This window comes from Thermobia domestica, chromosome 14 (assembly GCF_964235325.1).
Source record: "Thermobia domestica chromosome 14, izTheDome1.hap1.1, whole genome shotgun sequence".
Classification (NCBI taxonomy): Eukaryota; Metazoa; Arthropoda; class Insecta; order Zygentoma; family Lepismatidae; genus Thermobia; species Thermobia domestica.
Window position 1 is genome coordinate 111,340,540 of NC_137467.1, and position 26,942 is coordinate 111,367,481.

Genomic DNA, 26,942 nt, shown 5'->3' on the forward strand with positions numbered 1-26,942 from the left:
TATACTTATATTGGTGATTACGACATTTGAGGCTGTCTCGTAATAATAATAATAATAATAATAATAATAATAATAATAATAATAATAATAATAATAATAATAATAATAATAATAATAATAAACTCTTGTCTTCTCGTTATCTAGACGAGACGAGATACACTAAAATTGCCCCACGAGATGCACTAAAATTACGAGATGAGACGCACCTCTGTCGTGAGCAACACTAAAAGTATTCCACATTACTGCTTACATTTCTCATGGCTTTTGCTTTCCAGTCTGATCAGGCCAATATTTCAAAACGAGTTAAAACGAGCTGAACGAGCGAGAGAGCCATTATCAAACTCAACTCAACTCGAAACTAGACCTCGAAAACAGCGACTTGGCTCGGAACTCAATTCAAGAAAATTACCTTTGACTCGACTCAAATTGTACTCGAGTTGAATTGAATTTTGGCTCGACTTGTGCTCATCCCTATTCGTGTTTGCATTTTATGTTTCCACTTCAACAATGTCTACTCTTTTTTCTCCTTTTACCTGCTGTTTCTGGATTTCTCTTTCGGTGTCGTCCTTTATTTACACCGTGCACTATACTTATTCCCAGCTTGTGACCCGCTTCAATGTCTTATTCAGTTTAGGCTTTTCTTCTTACATTGACTTCACATGTGATTGATTTAATTCTCACTTTCCGCGCACGACCGATGAAAATGTTTTATTATTATTATTATTATTATTATTATTATTATTATTATTATTATTATTATTATTATTATTATTATTATTATTATTATACTATTGAACTTGCACGGCGAAATTACTGTATAATACGATATCATTTCTGTAATGTTACTCCATTGTATGTTATTTAGTTTATTAATGGACACTAAATTGTCTCCAGATCAACGAATAAATTAACTACGGCATGCACTTTGGTGGAAATATCATTGCAATAAGATTATTGGTTCGTTCCAAACATGTTCATGTAATGATATTTCCACCAAAGTGCATGCCGTAGTTAATTTATTCGTTGATCTGGAGACAATTTAGTGCCCATTAATAAATTAAATAACATACAATGGAATAAAATTACTGAAATGATATCGTATTATACAGTAATTTCGCCGTGCAAGTTCAATAGTATAATAATAATAATAATAGTAATAATAATAATAATAATAATAATAATAATAATAATAATAATAATAATAATAATAATAATAAAACCTTTTCATCGGTCGTGCGCGGAAAGTGAGAATTAAATCAATCACATGTCAAGTCAATGTAAGGAGAAAAGCATAAACTGAATAAGACATTGAAGCGGGTCACAAGCTGGGAATAAGAATAGTGCATGGTGTTAATAAAGGACGACACCGACAGAGAAATCCAGAAACAATAGGTAAACGAAAAAAAAAAGAGTAGAAATTGTTGAAGTGGAAACAAAATACAAATACGAATAGGGATGAGCAGGAGTCGAGCCAAAATTCGACTCGACTCGAGTTCAATCCGAGTCGAGTCAAAGGTATTTTTCTTGTAGTACTTAAAATTATACTGTAGTTCTTAAAATTAAGGCTGAGACCTGCACGGTCGAACTCTTGAGCCCAAGCAGAAGACCAACTCGGGTAGTGATATCAACCGGCTCGGCTCGTATCAACTGAGCGAAGTTGTTGTATTACTATACATCTGCTTCCGCCCCTGTCAAATCTGGTCGATCTCGTTGACGCGACATATTTGCTTTTTTATACCCCTTTCTTCGTTTACTGAACAAAACAGTAACTATTCTGAAATATACTACTGCGCATGCCTCGTAGATAAATATTTCTGACGCCAATAGTTTCCGTTTTGTCCAAGGAATGTTCTTTTTCTTATTCCCAGCATGACCCTTTTATTACATTATATGAAGAGCATGTAGGTCTAAATACCTCATGTATTACATATAATGTAGGTTTTACTCTTGCAGCAGAGAAGAAACATGTGATCATAGTATACAACCCACAGAAGAGATAGCTGGCAAGACAGTGGTCGTAATCCCTAACGACACAGGGAGAGAGTGGTGCCCTTCCCGCTGGTCTAGTCGCTAGCACGTGCGCCTTTGGTGTATGGAGTTCCGGGTTCGATTCCCGGCGGGAGAGCATCTATGATTTTTAACTGTTCTCGATGTTTCTGTGTTCGTGTCTCTGTCCTTATAAGTTATTAGAAAAAGCAAGTTAAACGAGTGAAGCAACTAAAATTAGCAATAAGTAAGTTGCTGAAACACGTTCAGTGAGTCAGTTAAAAAAAAGTGGACAAAGCACTGGCTTTTCGCGCCGTCCATGCGCGTTCGAATTAATCTCGGCTTCATTTTTTATCCATTTGAGAGAAAATATTGCTTCTTTACGCTACAGGTAGTCCACTCTTTTCGTATTTTTTGCTGTCGTTCACAGTTAAAGTAACTGACTATTATTCTTTCTACGAATGATGGATCTTCTCTTTGGCTTCATGTCAAACACGCACACGTAATGAAAAGACGCTGTCGATAATAATAATAATAATAATATGAAATATTAGTAGCTAACTCGTGTGTGTATCTCGACAACATAATTTTATATTATTATGTGGAAATAAGTAAGGCTGGCTGGCGCCCCCCCCCTATTTTTTTCGATGCGCTTTATGGGTCCACGGTGTCCAAAGTTGGTCCCATCCCAGTATCACCTCTCGATATAAGTTATTGACACTTTGCCTAAAGAGGGCTCTGCCGTGGCCCCATGACTACCCATGACAATGACTCTTCGTTCATTTTGCATTGAAATCGCTTACTTTTCTGAGTACTATGAGTGCATACTGTCCAACGTTGCTCCCATCGCTCTACAATTTCTCGTTCTCTCGATATAAATTGCTAATATTTTGTTTGTAAGGGAGATATGGCGTTACAATCATTACGTTTGAAGAAGAATTGATTAAGATATTACCTTGCCACAAACAACACCTATTATTATTATTATTATTATTATTATTATTATTATTATTATTATTGTTGTTTTACTTACCACTAATGGTGCCTACCTTTATTTGCAATGCAATGTGTTACTAAAAAGCAAATCAAATAACACTCCTCGCCATTCAAGCTACCGAACTCGAAATACATGATTTACAGTTCTCTGTGCTAGAGGAATGCACATTTATTATATTATTCTTTCAAATAACACGTTACACAAGTTACTTCACTTTCAATGTGTAATTTCATATCATCACTAACAATCATCTTGTTCCGATAGGAAAATAACCCCCTCCTGAAAAAAAAAAAAAAACTGACCGTAGCGAAAGGGCGTGAACCTTCTTTAGGCGATTAATCGGGTCCAATATTTCAATAAGTTTCTGCACACAAATATTTCAGTAAAAGAGGAAAATGTATTCAAACTTTCTGAATACTTATTTATGGGAGAAATTTGGTTCCCTTGGAACTTTTTAAGAGTTTGAAGGGCCACCATTTTGAACATTTTCATCTGATTATTCTGGTTAACGAACTCATCAAGATATTTCAACAATTAATGTTTGTGCCAAGTTTCGTCTCAATCCGCTGAAAATTAGGGTGGTTATGGCATTCACAAATAGCGTTATATATATACAAATAGATAGATAAGTAGACACACAGAGGGAGAGAGAAAAGGTGTTTTTCTCCCTTCTCGCACCTGTGGTGCGTCAGAGCTAAACCGGGCCCCTTTGCAAAACGTATTGACCAACCTAACCTAAACACAAACCTCTTACTTGCTAACGTAGAAACGTGGTCGGGAGGTGTAAGGCATGTAGAAATTGTATTTTTAATAACCATGAGTATGGTCCACTTCCATGTTTTTCTTTTTACTTTTTGCAGCTACATCGGAACGTTCAATTTTTATTCTTCACTAATTCCAAATGGCGTTTACATTCAAAATATGAGGAATTTTGGTGGCATTTGTTCGGATATTCTTCTCTTTCGAAATGAAGAAAAGAATAAAAGCAATACGCAAAGACAAAAAGTATTATCAGTACTAAACATTACCAATAATAATTGCTACGAAAAACTAAATACGACCTCTTTTACCACCTCTCATGAGTTGTATGTATTATTAACAAAAAATTTTTAAATGTCCTCGCTTAAGATTCGAACTTGAGTCCTTTGCATTTGTAAGCCAGCACCTTAACCACTACACCAAAATCATAGCATGGTGACCGTTTAGTTGTCGGCGTATTTGTTGTATTTGTGTTTTATGTTCCCACTTCGACAATTTTTCTCTTTTTTTGTAAGTTTAACAGCTGTTTCTGGCTTTCTCTTTCGGTGTCCTCCTTTATTTACACAATGCACTATTCGTATTCACAGCTTGTGCCCCTCTGCAATGTCTTATTCAGATTAAGTTTTTCTTTTTGCCCCTCAGTAAACATTTGATTGATTTAATTCTCATACTCTCCACGGATGGAGCGCAGGAATGCCAGACTCGAAAAATAGGTGTACATTTACTTTCCTGACAGATCATACCTTTTGTATTTTTATTTTGCACATTTTTTTTTAATTGAAGAATAACTTAACAAACCTGTATATTAGTTACAATTTACTTTATTTTCTGAATGAATATTTGAATAAACTTTGATTTCCTGACATTTTTTTAGTATTTAGTGAGTTACATCAATTACACTTTGGAATTTTAGGTATTTAAAGACTTAAGTAAATATTTTATAATATTATCCATGCTTATGTAAATAAGACAGTTAGTAAAGATATGAGAAAACATTGTATTACTCACATGAAACTGATGAAACGTGATGTTACGATTTTCTGTGATCAAAGGTGAATTCTAAGAATATAGTTCATTCTTTTTTCCCTTCATACGTATTTTCCTGAAATGAAAAAAATGTTCAGTTTCTTACTTTATGAAACTACTTTTTAAGCGATGTCTATTACAAATAAAATTTATGGTACAATAACAGTATCAATGACCATGTGGAAACTTTTCACGAATTGGAAAATTTTCATCACCACTTTCAGTAGTGGTGGCAATAACTGCTCCGCAGACCCCGTGGTGCGGAGTAGGGGCGTCATTTGGAGAGGGCAAGGGCAATTGCCCTTCCCGTCAATTTGAGAAGTACATACTTTTTAATCGATACTGTATTAACACAGTAGTAGAAAACTGAAACTCTTATGTGTGTAACATCCCTCCCCCTCCCCGGCAAAAATATGAAACGACGCTACTGGTGCGGAGAAGCCGAACCTTATGAGCTTTCTCAAGTTATGAAACTTTAATGTTTGTTTTCTATTTCTGCAGGGAAAGAAGGCAGACAAGTTTGACCATCACTGATAAGTAATAAGGAAAAATAGGCCTACCACGTGTTATAATAAACTATGCTGGAAGCGATATAAATAGAAGAAAATAAGATAGATGTAGAATAAAGAAAGAAGGATTAAATCGAAGAGAATCCGTAATAGCTCAACACGCATTAGCTCAGTGTCAGAAGTAAAGCTAGGAATTTTAGGTGCTGCCCTTTACTTTTTTCTTTCTTTCTTTCTTTTCTTTTCTTTCTTTTTTTTTTTTTTTTTTTGTATTAAAATGTCCAAGGTAGCTTGACATACAAAGACAATTTAAATAAACACTCCTGGTTACATATTTTCTTTATGTCATGACCTTTTTGTACTTTTAAAACTTTTTGGCTTCTTTGATGCACTTTATTCCCATAATGATTAAACAAGGAACAACAAATGTGTGCGGCATCACATTACTTTTGCTTCAGTGCACACCCGTTACGCTAAAGCTATTAAGAGAGAATAATGAGAGACGGCAATATAAACTGACCAACCACGGCTATCACCAATTGGTATTGTTTAGTGCTTTTGTACATAGAAATATTTACTTAGTAGTTGGTAGCTGGAATAGTACACGCGTGTTTGAAGTCGAAGATCAACAATGTCATGCAATCACTGATCATCAAAGAATCCTTAGAATTTGGAAGGAATACATAAGACATCTGTATGATCAGAAGAATAGCTGTAAAATAAGATAGAAGAGACGTTAGAGGAAAAACAATTTGGATTCCGAAAAGGAAGAGGCACCAGAGATGCTTTTGGATTAATGAGAATTATATCAGAACGAGTTCTTGATGCAAAGGAAGAGTTGCGTTTGTGCTTCATCGACTGGCAAAAAGCTTTTGACGATTGCACGGAGCTTCTGAAAACACTCACATAAATCGGGATCAACTGGAGAGACCGATGACTCATTTGCAACTTGTACATAGGACAACAAGCGAAGTTGCGTTTGAATGAAGGAGAAACCAATAATGTGGAGAGTAAAAGAGGAGTGTCGCTACAATTATTAATCATTTACAGTGAATGTTTAATGAAGGAAGCATTAATGGAAATTGGGGATTTCAAGGTTAGGGAGTAGGTCATTAACAAGATCAGGTATGCGGGCGATACGGTTATTATAGCTAGAAGTGAAGAAGGACTACAGGAGGTGATTGATAAAATAGTTGAGACTGGGAAGCTATAGGGAATGGAAATCAACATCGAAAAATCGAAAGTCCTGCGAATATCCCGTGAAAACGCGTCCTTATGGTCAGAGTAGAACAAAGAGAACTGTAAGAGGTCGAGAATTTCAAGTATCTAGGAAGCATTTTGACAAGAGGTGCTTACTGCACCAAAGAGATAAGGTCAAGAATAGCCATAGGCAAAGAACCATTCAACAAGAAAAGATCACTCTTACGTAACTAGCAGGCTTAATATTGGACTTTAGAGGAAGTTGATCAAGTGCTATGTATGGAGCATTGAATTGCATGATTCAGAAACCTGGACATTGCGGAAGTAAGAGAAGAAATATTTAGAAAGCTTCGAAATGTACTGTTGATGGAAAATGGAGAATATAAAATGGACAGAGATCACTAAATGAAGATGTTTTAAATCGGACAGGAAAGAAGAGAAAGCTTCTTCCCAGCATTATTCGTAGGAAGGCCAATTCGATTGAACACATCTTGCGAAGAAATTGTCTTCTTCACATCGCAATAGAAGGAAAGATGGATGGAAAGCGAAGAATAGGAAGAAGAAGAACAAAACTGATCAAATATTTTCTTCTATTTTTTAAATCATCTGAGTTAAAGAATGAAGCTAAAGCTCGAGGAACGTGGAAGAAACATTTCCAGGCTTAAATCTAAAATTAAAAAAAAAAAAAAAAACCTACCAAAAGGCAGAAGTAATAATAATAATAATAATACGTGACTAGTACTGAGTGTAAATATATTTTTATTATATAGCACTTGCTTCAGAACAACAACTTATCTTACTTTCAAATGTTCGCCATTAAGAAGTGAAGAACAAAACTAGTAGAATATGCTATATAAGACAATTCGGCAACATTTACGAAGAAATTACACATGAGACAAGTTCCAAATATTTGTTACCATGGAGATATATATATATTCCTTTCAGTTTCATTCAACATTGAAATCAAATAATTTCACTTCGTTGAATGGTCTTACAATTGCTCATGTATGCGGATGACATACGTAGAGTTAATACATTATGTAGATCAATGCAAGGAGATACATCCAACATGTGTAAATGCATTTGCGCTTTATATTCGTATTTTCTTTTGGGACGCCACAGTGGCTTAGTTGTAGAGCGTCTGGTGCATGGGGTCTCTGGTTCGACCCCAGCTCGCGCCAAGTAAACTTTGTGGTGGATAAACACCATGTACGTGGGTTTCCTCGGGGTCCTTTCACTTCCTTCATTCCACCATTTCATTCATTTCTTATCATCACCGCTTCCTTAGCCTAGCCGGCATAACCGTTGGAATAAAACTCAAAGATTTCATTTCATTTCATTTTTCGTATTTTCTTTTTTTAAGATATTATTTTTCTTGCTGTACAAGTTTTACTTTGAGTCGCTGTATATTTTTCAAGTAGTAGGGGAGACTGTTGTACTGTACCTTGAGCATTTAGGAACCCTGCGTTCAGCCGCGTGCAAGATCATTGTTAGCAAAGTCGCCAGTTTGAACAACAGTGTGTTTCAGTGAGGTGGACTCGTGTTATACGTGAAAGTGTAGTTACATACTCCCGAACATTATTTTTGTGTTCCAAGAAAAAGGTGGAAAAGTCCGTGTGTTCATGACAACTGAATTTGGATTAATTCACAATCGAAGCTGTGTTTTTCGGTAAGTATATGCACATCTCCTTTTTAATTGCAATTTATGTTAGTGTAGGGAGATAGTTATTTTTAGTGATGTGGCACACCTCGTGCACCTTGGAACAGAAAGCATCGTGTACCTTGAAACATACATTAGGCTTATAAGTTACATCAATGATTTCCTTTTTCTTGATTTACAGGAACCCTACACCATGACTAGGAGCAAAGGTGAGCACAAAAGAAATAAAATCGACCCTACAGCGATGAAGGAGGCCTTGGATGCAGTTCACACAGCAGATCAGAACAAGAGAATGTCATATATAGAAGCTACGAAAATGTATAATGTAAACTTGGCTACCTTGTCAAGAGAAGCAAAGAAATATAAAACCCATGAAAAAAAAATCAATATATGGTGAACTACGTCATGAAACAAGTATTCAGTGAGTCTGAAGAATCTGCTTTGCTGAACTATATACAAAATATATCCAAAATGCAATACGGTTTAACGAAGCTAAACGTAAGAAAGTTAGCATATAAGTATGAAGTAGAAAGATGAATGACAAACATACCAATGTGGCATCGTTTGAATACTTATAAAATCCGAATCAAACAACTAGCAACTCTTCATTTATTGACAATTTATCTTGTTAGTAACTGTTTTCTTTTTCACAGTAGGCCTATATTTAGCTCATAATAAATTCATTATCTGTAGTAGTTTTATTCTCTATGTTTCATTCTTTCATTTCTTTTTGTTTAAACATTAATACCTACTTAGTAGATTCATCATGTAATACACAATTGCACAAACTAGGCTTATTTTATTTCAAAATACCCCAGAATTTACTATGTTCCAAGGTACAAAAGCATGTCGTACCTTGGAACACTTTGAGTCATTGCGTTAATTAATTAATAACTGTATTTATAAATAATTCACATTCATAATGCAATATAGGCATTAAGGATAAAGCACCCACCTTTCAATTCCAAATAAACCCTTTTCTCTCCAACATATTTAATTACCACTTTTACGATTTTTTCGGAAAAGTGTTCCTAGGTACAACAGTCTAACCTGTTTGTATCACTGTTAGGGAAATCAAACAAGAATACGTAGTTGCAGTGATTGTAAACTTTCATCTTGCAGCACACAAATAGATAAATAAATAACCTATTCTAGCAGAATAAAAACTATCAACTGCATCAGATTGGCAATGAACAACACAATTTTTTAATGGCAGAATTCGTTTTTCTCGATTTTCCTTGAAGTCCGCATAAGAATTTACCCTTACGCAAGTCATTTTGTTAAGCTCGATGTGATCTATTTATTGCTACATAACTCATTTTTGAACAATATTATAGTTAAACAAAATCAAATGTTTATGAGTTAATCATAATTTCGGAGCGTTCGCCTCTGGTGCATGCGGTCATTGGTTCGAGTCCAGGTCGCGCCAAGTGACCTTTGTGGTGGACAAACACTGTGTGCATGAGTTTCTTCAGATTCTCTCATTTTCTCTGACTTTCTTCGTTCCACCATTTCATTCATTCACTCATCATCATAATCACCGTCTCTTTAGCCTAGCCGGCATTATCGTGGGACGTAAATCTTAAGCTTCCATTTCATTTCATAGTTTCGGGCTCTTTCATTAACGTTTCGGGCTCTACATACTGTCACGTTGCTAGCATCATAATGAAAAGCTTGATTGGTATATATTTCAATATCAGTTTCCCCTTAATAGTTGGTGTAATTATCGTACAGCATCAATTTTAAGTTTACAAAAAGATTCGTTTTTCTCGATATTCTGGAAAACTACACAGGAGTATTTACACTCACGCATATGATTTTGTTAACTCTATTGAAATCTATTGATTGGCATGCTTATAAGTATCATCTTTGGACGTTTTTCTCTCTCGCAAATAGGCATAATATTGTAGAATGATTAGCTTTCAAATAGTGTTGTAAAAAAAACGTTTTTTTTTGTGAAGTTTTTCAATACAAAAACCGTTCTTTTTCATGTTTTTTTTTCAAATGTCTGTTTTTTTCTGGCAACTACTATTTATTGATTTATGTTGCAGATTATTGAAATAATCAACAGAACTTGAGTCTAAGCCCTCGTAACTTACAAATCGTTTGTTTCTTTGTACCTATACGAGCAAAATTGTGTGATTATTCCTTTCGGCCCCAGGTCATATTTGGCGTTTTTCTACATTTCCAGTTAGTGGTTATTGCTCAAAAACTATTGATTCGATTGATATGGTTAAGGCCTTGTTTCTTAGAAAAGGGATGTGGCTATTTTTTGGTGTAAGTTGCATTGCAGTGTTGCCAACGGGTGGGAAATTATTGAGGGAAATGTATGAGTGAAAATTTACAAAAAATTCCCTAACCGAATTTCAAAATTTTTTGTATCTAGCACCACTGCTGCTAAATGGGTTGAAGTCACCTAAACAAATCTTTGGTGTGTTGACAAGGTACAGTGAAATCCTGAAGTCGCTGGCTTTCATTCAAAGAGGAAAGAAAAAATTCTGTCATACACATGAAATTTTGACACTTTTTACGCCTCAGAAGTAAAAATCAACAGATATGCTGGGGCTACAGCTTCTCTAATTATCCTCTAGAAACTTTTTATGGCGCGTTCTGTAGGGCAAAGAGAAAGCTTTCAGGTAGTGGTACGTTTGTTTCAATGTAGCCAGTAAGAGGGTAATAATAGAGGGGAAAAGGGAAATTTTCCGAATTTTTCACCTAATAGCGGGAATTAATTGTTTTGCCTGGAAACGCTGCCATCAGACAGACGAAAACTATCTGAAAATAAACCGTAGTACTCCAAGAATATATCCTACAAGTATCATGGCGATATATAACAAAGCAAGCATGAAATAAAAAAAAATCTCATTCTACCTCAGAAATCACCATTTTCTTACCATTTCCTGAACATGGTTTATTATAAACCTCAACTGTACTTCCCCTAATTATTCTAGCGAAACTTTTTATGGTGTGCTGTGTAGGCTAAGGATGAGGCTGTTAGATACTGGTACGTTTCTTCAAATGTAGCCAACAAGACGGAAATAATAGAAATAAAAAGGGATTTTTTTAAAAAAAAATTTGCCCCTAAAATCTGGAATTAAAATTTTCTGTAGCTGGCAACACTACTATCAGACACACACAAACTATCTCAAAATATGCTCTGGTATCTCTCTAACATATCCTACAAGTATTGTGACGATATCTAATAAAGTAAGCATGTCACTAAAAAATATCTCTTTCTACCTTTAAAAAAATCACAGTTATCTTTCCAATTAGAGAACAAGGTCTACTATAAACCTCAACTGTACTTCCCCCTAATTATCTTATTGAAACTTTCTATAGTGCGTTGTGTAGGGCAAAGACGAGACTTCCAGACACTGGTACGTTTGTTCCGATATAGCCAACAAGAAGGAAATAATAGAGACAAAACATATATTTTTGCCAAAATGTTCCCCTAAAATCTGGAATTAAAATTTTCTGTAGCTGGCAACACTGCTACCAGACAGACGCAAACTATCTTAAATTAAACATTGGCACACCACTAATATATCCTACAAGTATTATGGCGATATTTAAGGAACAAAGCTTCTAATTATCAAAAATATATTACGGTAAGCAGAAGAGTAATGAAAAAACTAGAAAAATCAAGGGTTAGAACCTAAATACGAATTTTACGTGCGCCCCCTAATTACCTCATTGTAACGATCTGTACTTGTGTTTGTTAAGGACAAATGTTCGATTGGCGTAAGTTGACTTGCACTCGGACGTATAGGTACGGATTTATAAACAAAAATTTCTAATTTTTTGTCCAAATACAGGAGAATTTTAATTTCCCTGATTGGCAACACTGCGCGCAGGCCCGTCCAATTGATGTTAACAGTTAGGTATCCATCCGAGGTATCTACCTGGCAAGTCTTAAGGATGTCTTTCTACAACGAAGGAAGCTACAGGGAAAAAAGTAAAGGAAATTCGAAATTAGAAAATTCTCGAACTTTTGACTGGGGTAAAATTTGAGAAGGAAATTCGACACCAGATGAAAAAGAAATTAATATGATAAACTATAGTCCAACCATATTTTGCAAGAATAATATCCCGATATCTTAATTAGTGTCCACACAGGAGCAGATTAAACAAGTGACACACCCGTGTGTGCCACTTTGGCCACCTGGGCCACCGAGTATACATTTGATTACATTTTTCTGACTACTAACTCGTGTTGTTGTTGGAGTTATAGTCTCGACTAATAATAATATCGTTGTAAACAATAACTTTATAAGGAAAATTTTCTCTCCTTTTTACATCTTAGTTCCAACACTGTTGGTGAGAAATGCAGGGTGTTTCAAAATAAATTTTGGGGTTTTAAGTCTTCGTAGTACTTATTACATTTTACGTACAATTATAAGCAATGCATCAAGTAAAAGAGCACCTTAAACAGTCTTTGCTACAAGTGTTCAATGTGAGATTCATTCGTCACACGGCACACATCTAGTCGATAGGCGAGAAAGGCCCATAAACATTCCGCCATATGGCACAAAACACATTCAATTTAGGGGAGTCTCGTTTCAACTGTACCATCTCCTGAGGATTTATTGATGGCCAGATGCAAACAGTGTTAATCTTCATTGTTATGCAGGAATATTTCACTTGCGAAATTGGCACGTAAACCGTAGTCTGTGGGCTTTGGACCTGTAGCAACTGCAAACGATAAAGACGTAGTTGCAAGAATCTCCTTAATATTCTTCACACAGACGGTTGCACTGTACAGATTCAGTCTTTATTAAAACACAAAAAGCTTTCTGCTCTCTAGTCTCCATCTTTGCTACTTACTCTTTCTAACGGCAGACAGAAGAAACAATGCATGTACATGCGTGCGTACAAAACTTTTTGCTCTTTCATTTGATATAATATTTATAATTGTCAGTTAATTGTAATAGATACTACAAAGTTTCAAAACCCTAATATTAATTTTGAAACACCCTGCATTACTTCAAATTGAGTCATCCAATATTCATGTCTTGTATATACATATCATCATGGCCGTCCCTAGGCAATTTGTCGCCCGTGCAATGGCATGATTTGCCACCTCCCCCTTTCTCCAGAAAGAACAAATCTTAAAAATCATGATTTTAAGTATGCTACTCCAGCATGAACAACGAAGGGGAGGGTAAGTGCAGTCGCACTCAGAAAGATTTAAATACTTACTAAAAATGCAATCCCGTTGTGTCTGTTTTTTTTTCTTTAAATATTAATCTATTTTGTTAGTGAAAGACAAAGCAAACACACCAGCAGAGGAAAGATGGTAATCCTTTTAATAGAATTCACTATTGAGCTTCAATCTCAATGTATCAGTTTGCAATTCCAGTGCAACTAGCTCTTTTATCTTTATTTCTTGATTTTTCTTCTACATCTTCTAACATTTGAAAAAAAAACTTGTTTCTATCATCAATGATAAGGAACTTGTTTCTGACAAAAACAAGACTAGTTTCATATCAAAACTGTGATAACTTACTAAATGGAACAGATATTCACTACTATTCGAGAATTGAATTCTTGCATTTGATAACAATCAAGCAATTTGTGCTCGGATTTATTCGACCATTTGCTTTAGCATTGTCCATGTGACCTTAAACTAATGCAACCTAACATAATTTATGAATGTAGTATTCAAATAGAAGGTCAGCTTAGTAAATGTAACTACCATCATCAACAAGAAATATTTAATTTAAATAATATACTTATGACAGATTTTGCCGGATCATCCAAGCTTGCCGCTCCACGCAAATGCACGTGTTGCATATATGGTAGAGCCGGCTCTGCATATCATATATACCTACTCGACAAATTATTTATATATGGCATTTAGAAAAATACTACTATTTTAGAAAATATACTATTTTAGAAAGGCTTACGACTCGGTTAGGAGAGAAACATTATACAACGTTCTTACAGAACTTGGAATACCGAGAAAGCTAATTAGATTGATTAAGATATGTTTAAATGAATCCCAAAGTAAAGTCCGGGTAGGAAAATTTTTGTCCACGAGCTTCCACGTCGAAAATGGCCTGAAACAAGGAGATGCGTTGTCGCCATTATTATTTAACTTTGTGCTGGAATACGCCATAAGGAAAATCAAAGATAGCAACCAGGGCCTAGAGTTGAACGGCATTCACCAGGTTATGGCATATGCTGATGATGTAAATTTAATAGGGGAGGATAGGAGAACAGTAGAAATAAATGCAGAGATCTTATTAAACGCTTGCAGGGACATGGGTTTAGAAGTAAATGCAGAGAAAACTAAATACATGGAAGTGCGTCGGGACTGTAATACGGCAAATTGTGGAGGCGTTAAAATATTAAATAATGCTTTTGATAAAGTGGATACTTTCAAATATTTAGGATCAATGTTAACAGACGAAAATCATATTCACGAAGAAATTAAATGTCGACTAAAAGCAGGGAATTCGTGTTACTATTCGGTTCAAAATCTCTTGTCGTCGCGAATTCTGTCGAGGAATTTGAAGCTTAAAATATATAAAACTATAATCATGCCTGTTGTTCTGTATGGTTGCGAAACATGGTCGCTTACTCTGAGGGAAGAACATAGACTGAAAGTATTTGAGAACAGGATCCTGAGAAGAATATTCGGACCCAAGAGGAACGGGAATGGGGAATGGCGGAAGCTCCATAACGAGGAACTACATAGTTTATACGGTTTACCCAACATTGTTAGGATCGTCAAGTCTAGGAGGCTTAGGTGGGCAGGTCATGTAGCTAGAATGGAAGAAAGTAGAAACGCTTTCAAAGTCTTGACTGGTAGACCCATAGGAAAACGACCATTAGGAAGACCTAGGCGCAGATGGGAGGATAATATTAAGATGGATCTCGCAGAGATAGGAATACAAAATAGAAATTGGATGCAATTAGCTAAGGATAGAAGTCAGTAGAGAGCTTTTGTGAACGCGGCACTGAACCTCCGGGTTCCATAGGCCATAGAGTTAGTTAGAGTTAGTTAGTTATTTAGAAAAATACTATTTGGCAAATTAGTATTAGTTTTTACCTTTAGACAAGTTATTGGAATTTAATACTGTTCGTGACATTATTTTCGTACTTATTAAAGGACTGCTTTCACGAGAAAACAAAATTTCATTTCTACTTTTATTTCTTAGTTGATATTGATGAAAACTGCTGAAATCCGAATTGTTAATAGGTATGGTATTCACGTAAATTGTAAAATATTTGTAGCGTATCAGTATCTAGCGTTTAATTTGTTGCATTTTACGGTGATTACATCTACATAAAAATATTTCATACTTAAATAGATGTAAGATGCATTACAAATAACTATTTGAAAAAAAAACGAGAGGCAATGTTTTTTTTTTCTAAAAAAACGTACATTTCTGAAAAAATACGAACCTTTTTTTTTTATTTACAACACTACTTTTAAATCAGTATTAGGGATCATTTGTATATACAATTACTTTTCATTTTCATTGAAACCGACATCGCTACAAAACAGAAGTCCAGACGTAGTCGCAAAACTTCTTTTATTTTCCAAAACTGCTTTGCTAACGGCTATTTTTGCGTCTACATAGCATCTAATACTATAATCCTCGCAGCATCACGAGCAACGCGGAAGTTAACAGACTAAAGTGAGACAAAAGAGTTGGTCTTTGCAGCCTTACTTTCAACCAATGACTGTTCAAGGGACAGGAAATTCATGGCTTATAATCCTTCTTCTAAGTATTGAATTATAATTTATCATAGAATTACACGTCTAAAATCTTAGTAAAGATTAGAAAAATTGATAAGAAAAGAAAAATATTTAAAATGTGAAGTACCCTGTTGTTCTTTGTCAATGACAACAAGTTCGTTTCGCAACGCCTTCTCTCTCAAGTGCTGGTTACAGGAAGTGTATGTTACTCCACATTCACTCGTTTGTTGTGAGTTTTGAAACATTTTCAGCTGAACGCAGTTAGCAAACTGAGCTAAGTTGAGCTCGTGTTTTCGTGTTTTGGTGTGAGGGAAACATAAGATATAATGCATTCTACAGGAGATATAATGTATTCTTATTAAATTCTTGCTATCCGTCTGCCAGCTTGTTTACGAAGATCCAAGCCGGTTTCAGTTAAGTTTAGCTTCAGGGAAAATTTTGAACATGAGTTGCCACCCTGGCCTCTGTGTGCTGTATTTTCTTGTGCCAACGACAGTAAAAAATCTTGGCCTACACGATCCGTGCCAATTGTACTGTTGATGTTCCGGTGGTGAATCGAGCCGTTAACTGTCCTACAGGTCGAGCAGCAAATGTTACCACAAGCACTTCCGTAAAGAGTCGAGATTAAAACAGTCAAGTAGCGTCAGCCTTTCTAAAATTACTGAAAAATCGACTAATTCGATAACCTAGGTTAATTCCTCTTAAATTTCTGAACATATCGCAATGGCCACATCTCCCCTCCCCTTCCCCTTAAAAAGTATTTTTCTTAGCGCTGTTTCCTGTTAATGATTCAGCAAGTAACCTTGAAGCATACAACCTGGTTCCCAGCCTAACTGTAACGTCCTTAATAATGAACATATACTTCCTTTATCTCAGTTCCATGCAAGAAACAAGAAACAAACAATAAATAAGCATAATTACAAGTACAATAATATTTACCTGCCGGCTGGACATGATTCTTCTTTGTCAATGCTTGAGCAATTGGAGTATAACGTTCCTCTTCAGTACAGAGGGTATATAAGACGGATCATAATATTTGAAGAGGGATCTAGGCAACTACATGAGTTTTCGATTAGGGTAAGTATTTTCACCGGGATTGAACCCCGGACATGCGAGTATTATTCTTTTAAAAGTTAACAGTTACTGTCAAGAGTTCTTTGATTTGCAAAACAGAGTTAAAAATGGAACTTTAAAGTCAAGTGAGATCGTTTCACAGTATGAAACTAAGACTTCCAAACTATGCGAATTCAATACTCAAACTTGAATTAGTGCATCTGTAAGTACTGATTGCAACAGAGTGGTGAGCAAGGCCGGATTAAGAGGGGGCTTAGGGTCTCCAGGTGGAAAGGGGCCTCCACTCTCATCAAAGTCTCAACTGGATATCTAAAAAATCATGAAGATACAATCATCATCATAAAATAAAATATGAAAACATCCCTAAACTTTCCTACTGCACTTTCACAGAAATGTATTAAATGAAGTCAGTAGGGTCACATTTTTTCTAGCCCCAGGCCTCCAGATGGGTTAATCCAGCCCTGGTGGTAAGATCAGAGATAGAACCTGTTCCTCGGATGCTCAATCCATATCAGAAAACCATTACTCGCTGTCCCTTAGTGTTTTTGTTCTATGGCGATAAAGGATGAAACCAAAAATCGTTTATTTCAACCATTTCTGCATTGAAGAGAAGGCTAGCGGAGGAGACAAACACTAATCCTGGGACACTGAATCAATTGCAAAAGAAACACTTCTTATATGCTTTATCGTTTTTGTTCTATGAAAATCAATATTGAAGCCGGAAAATAATAATAAATTTTAACCTCTTCCAGTGTTGGCAGTGTTGTGAATAGTCATGATGAGTTGTCTTGCTTGAGATGCTGAATCGTCTGCAAAAATCGCTTCTTGCTATCTATCACTGTGTTTGTTATGTGGCGGTAAACGTTGAAACCAGAAATGACCAATTTTAACCATTTCCGGTTTGAACAGAGCTTCAACGGAGAAGATGAAACCTATTCTTGTGACACTGAATCAATTGCAAAGAAACAGCTTCTCGCTATCTGTTACCGTTTCCGTTCTATTGTAGTAACCTTGAACTATTTCCGGTTTGGGTAGTGTTGTCATTAGTCATGTTTAGGGATGCGCACGAGACAAAATTTGTGGCTGTCTCGACTCGAAAATGTGTTGTAAAAGTGATGTCTCGACTCGAAAAACGTATATTTTTCTATTGGAAGAGCTGTGTCTCGACTCGAATTTTCTCAGGAAAATGCTGTCTCGACTCGACTCGTGCGCATCCCTAGTCATGTTATGTTGTCTTGAGGCGCTGGATTGTTTACAAGGAACCGATTCTTGCTACGTATCTGTTACAGTTTCGTTCTACGGCGATAAACGTTGAAACCGGACAAGGCTAATTTTATTTCCAGTTTGAATAGAAGGTTAAGAGAACAGATGGAATCTAGCATTTGCAGTTTGTGCTCTACAAAAACCAGTATTGGTACCGGGAGTAATAGTAAATTTGAAGCACTTCCAGTTTCAGAACGGTACTGTGGATGAAATAAGTGAACAATAATAATAATGATTTGTATGACCTAGTCGGTTATATATATATATATCGTGGCTAGTGTCATGATATTTTAAAAGTAAATTGTCGTGAGTAGATTTTAAGGCAAACGTGAGGCTGCAGTGGCTCAGTGGTAGAGCGATCACCTCTGGTGCATGGGGTCCCTGGTTCGATCCCAGCTCGCGCCAAGTGAACTTTGTGGTGGACAAACACCGTGTGCACGGGTTTTCTCGGTGTTCTTCCGTTTCTTCCACTTTCTTCACTCCATCGCTTTCTTCATTTCTCATCATCACCGTCTCCTTTAGCCTAGTCGGAATAATCGTGGGACGTAAAACTTATAATTTCATTTCATTTTTAAGACAAATAGTGTTGTCGACGCCAGATAGTGATGTTGACGAAATGGGAAGTGAGGAGAAAGCCCAATGGTAACTCCCCCCCCCTGCTCGAAGTGCCAATGTTGGACTTTTCGCATGTAGTACGGTATATTGTGGTGTGTGACAGCAGCGAAAGTGAGATAAGGTTCCATTCAATAGGAACGAAGACAGGTATTCTTCAAGTAGAAGTCACCCAAAAAGACGTTTGTTTCTCGCCAAAGAACGAATGTTAAGAAAAAGAAAAACTAAAGTCATAATGAGAAAGTACTCAACAACTACCACGATAAAAGTTGTTGCGAAAGTACCGCAGGATTTTGAAACATAGAAATTTGGATAGGGCACATACTATCCAAATTCGAGACCAACAGAATTTCAGACCCACTTTTCATGATTAAATGCCACTATAACTTTTTCAAACCATCATGTCTTATCTTGGTGTCAGCAATTACCTCCCGAACGTTGTCGGTGTTGTTCTAAAACACCCTGTATATCACTGCTATGTTCCATACTTGTTCAAAAGTGGAGTCAATGTTTGTCTCTAGATCAAATAATACAAGACATTATGGTTTGAAAAAGTTATAGTGGTGTGTAATTATGAAAAGTGGGTTTCGAACTCCAGGACTGAAGCCTACAACAATAACACTAATATTTTAGCTATGAGGGACTAAAAAAAACTATTATAAAATTATGTGATAGATGTAGGAAGGTAAAAAGAGAAATATTACTATTTATGGTTGAATTAAAGTTGGTATTTTCCTATGTCACGGCGAAACACTGAGCTGTGAATTGCAGAGCACGGAAACTTCTAAATTTGTTGCAAGTAGTTCTCTCAAACGGGTCGGGTCGGGTCGGGTTGTCGGGTCAGGCTACTCGGGTCGGGTTGGGTCAGTCAGGTCAGCGTGGGTCGGGTTATCGGATCGGGTCAGTTCACTTTAGTCAACTGAGTTTAGGATGAGCTTAAACTCGGCTGGAGTCGAAAGCTACTGTTTTTCACTAGCTGCCTAATTAAAAATAGCAATTTTGAATTGATTTTATAGAAGCCATAAATCTATTTTGAACACTTGCAGCTAGTGTTTTTATGGTAAATGCTTATTTTTGTACTTGTGTGTACTTTAATTTTTAAATGTGGAAGATTGATTTTACCAATCGACTATAATATTAATATCTAAGCCAATATGGAGTCTGGATTTAGAGCAAAACTAGAAGTTGTTTAAGCAAGGCCAAAAGAAAGATTGGATATGGACGACCAAGCCAAAGAAGAGCTGCGGTAGCTCAGTGGTAGAGAATTCATCTCTGGTGCATGGTGTCCATGGTTCGATCCCAGCTTGTGCTAAGTGGGCTTTGTGGTGGAGAAACGCCGTGTAGTTGGTTTTTTCGAGGTTCTCTTTTTTCCTCCCACTTTCTTCATTCCACCATTGCATTCATTTCTCACTGTCACCATATCCCTTAGCCTCGGTGCAGAATCGAGGGATCTTAAACTGAATATTTCATTTTATTTCACCAAGTCCAAGAACATCGATACAAGAATAAGATAAAGATTGGATATGCAAGACGAAGCGCATAGTAATCTTGCTCTTGGCCTTACTTTGGTGATCACGAAGTAGCGATGAGCATATTTTCTTGCTTTCCGTATAGTATGAAAGACCATAATCAAAATCACACTTGGTCTTCATTTGTACCGATGAGGCGAGCATTCTTGGCTCTTCTATAGCATGAAAGACCACCAAGGCTACGAAATGCAGGACCAAGACTTGACTGTGCAAGACAAAGAATAAGACGCGGTATTGATGACCAAGACCCAGGATGCGAATTGTTTGAATTTCATTTGTTGGGCTGAAAGTGATGAAATAAAATTAGTACTTTATAATTAATTATCATACTGTATTTTTAAATTTTAAATTACAAAATTCATATTATGTATCTTCTTACTTGCAACTATATATACTGTAAAATAAGTTTTAATCACAGAGAAAGAAAAATCAAAGTGGCGCGGGTCCCGGAATCATAAGAACCTATTTTGGAATGAAAGTTGAAGGGTTGGAAAAAATCACAGGTATTCTCCCGTTTCCTCAACCCTTATCATTGTAGTCAGTGGCGGCGGTTGGACGTTAAAAGTGGGAGGGGGGCAAGACTTTTGCATATAAATGTTAGTTTTCCTGCTTGTTTCTAATATTTTGTTTGACAAAAGGTTGAATAGCTAATAGGATACTATCTTTTTCAGTTAAAATACCGTATATAGTATTTCATATTTTATTAAGTAAATTGACAAGAGCAAGAGCAACGCCAGTAGGTAGTACCCCTTTGTACGCTTAAACAACAAAAGTGTAAGAGGAGATTTGATTCCGTGCTCATGAACATCTTAAAATTCTGTCTGGAAAACCCTGTGATCAGATTATTGAATCAGATCAGATCAGATTAGATTATTATGGAATTGAAATTGGCAAAACAAATAAATAGAAAGGATAATATTAATCATAGTAATAAATAATGATGCTTGCTTGCAAAAGTCATATTGAAACAGGGATTAATGAACAAGTTAATTTATAATTCCACACATGCTATTAAATGTATGTTATTACTCTTTGAAAATGAAGGACAGTAAATACTCCAAGCATATGCTACGACATTGAAAGAAATATTTGCTTTTCCAACTTCCCGAAACATGTTCGTTGGCATTAGGTGGAGTTTTCACTTTCAAAGAGCACATCAAAACCCAACAATACTTAGAATCACTCCATACTCCAGTTATACAAAAAAACACTACACCCCTAAGACACAACTTCACTCATATATTGCACTACAAAACAATGGAAAATATAGAAGTTGTTTCTTATTACGCTTTTTCCCCTTACTTTAGAAAGAAGAAAAGACATTTTAGGAACTGTCAATTTTTGTGCAATTAAAAAATAACTTATGAAAGACTTTTTTCTTTCTTTCTTTTGCGAAATGCTCCCTGAATTAGTTTCAAAGCGACTGACTAATATATCGAACCCTCGTAAGAAGTGAAAGTATGCTGAAATTACTGTGCTCCAATAGGTTAATTTAGGGGTTATAATCTGTGGCAATTAAAACGCAATTCCTGTAGTTTTCATTACTCCACGGGAAGACAACCAACACATACTCACGGAACGGCAAATATATGTCACCATTTTTTCTATGAACCAGTAAATACATAGAAAACTTTACTTTTCTAAATAAAACTATATACATTGATGGGTTACTTCGAAAAAGTGCGAGAGCAACTGCCCCCCTTTGCCTCCTCTAATCGCCGCCCATGATTGTAGTTAAACGATTTCCTTTTGTCTCCGCCAAGAGACTCTTGCTACTGCCTTCCGAGAAGACCCCCTGCCGTCCGAGCAGGTGAGAACACTGTCCTTGAATAAAAATTTCGTCACATAGAACTAAAGCAAGAAAAAAATAAATTTCTCCCACGTCGGACACTGGTATCAGTTGTAAAAAGAAATAACCAAACCTCAAAAGTGCCAAATATTCATTAAGATGCATATACAAATCCCCCGCTTGATCTAGCTAGTGGTTAACGTGTAAGACTTCGGTACACGTAGTCCAGGTTTAATTCCCAATGGGAGTGCATTTTGGCGTTCACCCAGTGTCGTGACCATAGTACTCTCAAACGGGTCGGGTTACGGATCGGGTTGGGTCGGCTCAACTCGGGTCGGGTTGTTGGGTCGGGTCAATCGGGTCAGCTCGTGTGGGGTTATTCGGGTCGGGTCGGTCTTCAACCTCGACCCGACCCGACCCGTTGAGAGCACTAGTTGCAAGTGACCTACTCGTGACGACAGAATGAATTACGTTAGAGGGGATAATTTGAGCTCGATAGATCATGATTCAAATAGCCCAACTGCCTCACAATTTTAACACAAGCTCCAATTTAGTTAGACCTCCAAACATCACATGATGTAATTATTTCCCTCAATTTAAACATGCTAGAGAAGCTCATGATTATTAGTGACGTATTTCTAGTATATGATATAGATATAGTAAAAATGTCACGTTTATATGTGTGTAGTCAAGAAAAATTTATATGGTTGTGGACTTTATATTTTGTGGCCAATCTATATATTAAAATGCTAGGTTTATATGTTTGTGGTCAAGAAAAGTTTATATGCTTGTGGCAATCCTTTCAATAGTGAGTTCTCGGGAACCATAGGCTCTAGAAAAATATCGTTTTCACTGATCGATTGCAAATTTTCAGTAGATTGTCCAATTCTAATTGTATATTTAAAAAGCATGGTTCGTTACTTCTTTATTACATTTTTAGGGGTACACTGGAAGTGCTGGAATTCTAAAAAAAAAACAAAAGCATCATATTCTACGAGTTGAACATTCCAACACCACCCATTTGTATAAAGGAGTTGCATATCTCTAAGGCATTTGTTTCATAGCCAAATCATAATGAAAAACGAAGGATAATCATTTCTCCAGTCTAAAATGAATCTTTATTATTTAGAATGGTTACCAATGAACACCATATATCACTGACATTATAATTAATTGTATATGTAATGTATCTGCTTATTACATACTACATGCAAGAAGAAAGAAAACATTAACCATACACGAATTAGAAACTCCAATCGGAAATAGGCTCAAATCTTGCAAAGGGTGTGAGATATTGAAAAAAATAATCTAATAAATCTCCCCTTTATGATACCCCTGCTGACTTTTATCGACGTCTTTCACTTGTGTTGTAAAGGGACATGTACAGATGTTGTGAGGAATGACAACGAGATTCATGCTCATATATTCTATGTCAATGATGCGCGGTGTACAGAGCGCAGGTTCAGCTAGTATATTTAAAAAACAAAAACAACTTCTAATGTTTTTCTTTTTGACAGAACACCAAGTGAAAAATTATTCGTTCTTCACTGATATTATAGGAATAGTTGATTTGATATTATGTTAACAGGAATTCATTAACTTCAATATCCTGTATTCTAACTAGAGATGCAAGGGCTCGGAAAAAACCGGCTTTTTTGGATAAAACTCGGTTTTTTCTGCTTCGCTTTTTTGCTTGGAAAATTTTGGGCTTTTTTGAAAATTTTGCTTTAAAATGATAAAGCAGACTTTGCTTCGCTTCTCTACAGTGGCGGCGTAAGGGCGGGGCGAGCGGTGCCCTCGCCCCGGGCCCCACTTGGTAGGGGGCCCCCGACAGTAGGTAAAATAATTACTAAGGAAACTTGTTAGCATGAGCCGTACAAAAGCTTTCAAGGTTTATAATCCACACCTTTCCTAAAAGTAAACGCAATTAATTGTCTATCAATATTAAATCAAATAACGGATGAAACGACAGAAATAGAATATGTCTAATATAGCTAATCAGTACCGGACTTCCGTATAAGCTAAACAAGCTATAGCTTCGGGCCTCACTCTCTTGGAGACCCGCAAAGAAATTTAAAGCAAGAAGTGAATGTAGATTAAAAATAAATAAAATAAAAGTTTCATTATCTTGGAGGCTCAGAAAGAAATTTAAAGGAAAAAGCTTTGAATATAGGGGAAAAATAAAGTAAACGCTTTATACTCCTTGGGGTCTCCAAAGAAATTTAAAGGAAAAGGCTGAATGTAGGTGAAGAAATAAAACAAACGTTTCGCTTTCTTGGGGCTCCCAAGAAAATTAATGAAAAAATGTATGGGAATTAAAATATGAATAAAATAAAAGTTTCACTCAATAACCTCAGAGAAGGAGAAAGCTGAATCTAGATTAAAATTTAACAAAAGAAAGTCAAAGTATATTGTGTTGTTTGCATTCTAAGGTTTTATGATGCAAGTAATGGGGCCCCGTCTGCTAGCCTGCTTCCTAAAATGTCACTGTTTATTAATTTATTTACAGTGTTTATTCATATATAAGTTCAAGAGCAGGATAGAAAGAAGGGGTCAACGTATACGAGGGTCATGCCGAAAGTTTTAAGCAGCGCAATAATCTAACATCGCAGCAACATTTTGATTATTGCATACGACGCTCTGATCTTTTGAGACTTTCAGCCATCAATGGCAACAATGAGTCTGTGATAACATGGTCAGAGATAAGAGAGATAAGGAAGCGCGCGTGACACATTGTCTAGTTAGCCATGGAGCTGGCAAGATGTGACTTTCGCGCTATGATTTTCTACGATTACAAGAAGGGCTTATCCGCGGAGCAGTGCCTTGAAACTTTTGTGAATACTTTCGGGGAATCTGCTCCTTCTCGAGCCAGTGTTGGAAATTGGTTTAGAGAATTTAAAAGGGGACGTAATTCACTTGAAGATGAACCTCGTTCCGGACGGCCAAACTCTACAGTGACTCCCGAAACCATCGAAGCTGTGAGGCAAATGGTGAAAGATGATCCCCATGTATCTTTCCTGGAGATCGAAGCGACTCTCAACATTGGGTCAACAGCAGCGCAGACAATTATGCATGAATACTTGGATCTCAGGAAAAGGTGTTCTCGTTGGGTCCCCCATTTATTCACGGAAAGGGTAAAAGAGGTAGGGTGGAATGGTGTGAATTTATGTTGAATAAATTCAACCAAGGGGCAAGTCGTGATGTTTACAACATCGTCACGGGTGAGGAAACGTGGATTTATCATTATGAATCGCTTACCAAGCAGCAGTCGCAAGTGTGGTGCTTCGAGAATGAAGATCCTCCAAACAAAGTGAAGAGATCTCAGAGTGTTGGAAAGAAAATGATTGCGTCTTTTTTCTCACGGAAGGGACATATTGCGATTGTTGTACTTGACAATCTGCATACCGTGAATGATGAGTGTTACTCAACAGTTTATCTTCCCACTGTGTTCAAGAAATGGAACGCCCACATCCAAGATCAAAACTCGGCCATCTTCTGTTGCATCATGACAATGCAACTGTCCACAGTGCTGCAAGAATTGTAGACTTTTTGAACCAGGAAGGAGTCAGAGTGCTGCCACATCCACCCTATTTGCCGGAGTTGGCCTTGTGCGATTTTTTTGTGTTTCTCAAAGTAACCCAGATAGCAAAAATGACTTGCAACAAACTTGTAGCAGATTTGCAATTTAAGTCTGGCAAACTTGCAGCAGACTTGTGATGCAAGTCTGCAAGTTTGATACAAGTTTAATGCAAACTTTCTAGTTGACGCTCTTCGAACTTGCAGCACGCCTGCAGTGCAAGTGTATCGTAAGTTTGCAAAGCAAGTTTCTGCAAGAGGTTTACTTCCACAGCAAGCCTACTGCAAGTTTCCACTTGCACTACAAGTGCACAGCAAGTCGACAGCAAGTTAGTGCAGGTTTGACGCAAGAGTCTGCAAGGATACCACTTGCACTGCAAGTCTACAACAAGTTTGTAGTAAGTCTTCTGCAAGTATATACTTGCATAGCAAGTCTCGAGTAGGTCTTCAGCAGGTGAGTGTAGTAAGTCTTCTGCAGGTATATACTTGCATTGCATTGCATTCCTTTTACAAACCGAACATTTACTGTATACGAACAATCACACAGTATATTTTTCTCTACAACTTTGTCAAACAATACACGTTTAAAATATAAATTATCTCTACATACTGGATACTTATGTAATTATCTTAATTATCCACTTGTTTTAATGCTTCACACACTTCGCACCTACTAGAAATGGCGGCCTGACGGGGAGATTTCCAAGATTAGACTTTTGTGCCACCTGTTGGTAGAAACTAGAAGTGACACACTTGCTACAAAGTTGCAGCAAGCCTCCGAGGCAAGTAATATCTAGCAAGTGAAAATCAAATTACGACATTTGCGGGTAACTCTTTCAAAACGCCTGCAGCAGGTGTACGGTGCACGGAAAGTCTAGCAAGTTAAAATCAAATATAGTGAAAGACTTGCTGCAAACCAACATGCTATTAGGGAAAGGAACACAGGCGTGGACGTCGCTTTTCATCAGATGATAATGCGATAGGTGCTTATTTAGAGTCTGTGGACAATATAGACGAAAGTGTGTGGAATGAACAGTTTTCTAAGTGGTTTGAAAGGATGCAAAAGTATATTCGTGTCCGTGGAGAGTACTTTGAAAAACTGTAAACGTTTTGTTCTTGTTCGATGTTTCTTGTGGTCAGAGCTAAAAACTTTCGGCATGGCCCTCGTATAATGCTTCATTAGGGTACCAGCATTATGTTGCTAACTAAAAGTTCTTTGGGGCAGACGCTATAGTAGCTGATTCACTTTTTTCCTTC

General features: G+C 36.6%; 2 protein-coding genes across 2 annotated transcripts in view; one reads left to right on the plus strand and one right to left on the minus strand.

Annotated features, from left to right (window-relative positions):
* Window positions 1-26,942, minus strand: part of aop (ETS variant transcription factor anterior open) — a 438,519-nt gene that overhangs the window by 390,314 nt on the left and 21,263 nt on the right. The window contains exon 2 of the mRNA XM_081738735.1: window positions 4,751-4,844. The gene's annotated coding sequence lies outside the window, so the exon portion shown is untranslated. The remainder of the gene's footprint in view (window positions 1-4,750; window positions 4,845-26,942) is intronic.
* Window positions 24,857-25,282, plus strand: LOC145669952 (histone-lysine N-methyltransferase SETMAR-like). Its single transcript, XM_081738295.1, has one exon. The coding sequence runs from the start codon at window positions 24,857-24,859 to the stop codon at window positions 25,280-25,282; it is 426 nt and encodes a 141-aa protein (XP_081594421.1).

Bases quoted from the DNA above. Each gene is read 5' to 3' on its own strand.
- LOC145669952 (XM_081738295.1), top strand. From the start codon at position 24,857: ATGGAGCTGGCAAGATGTGACTTTCGCGCTATGATTTTCTACGATTAC.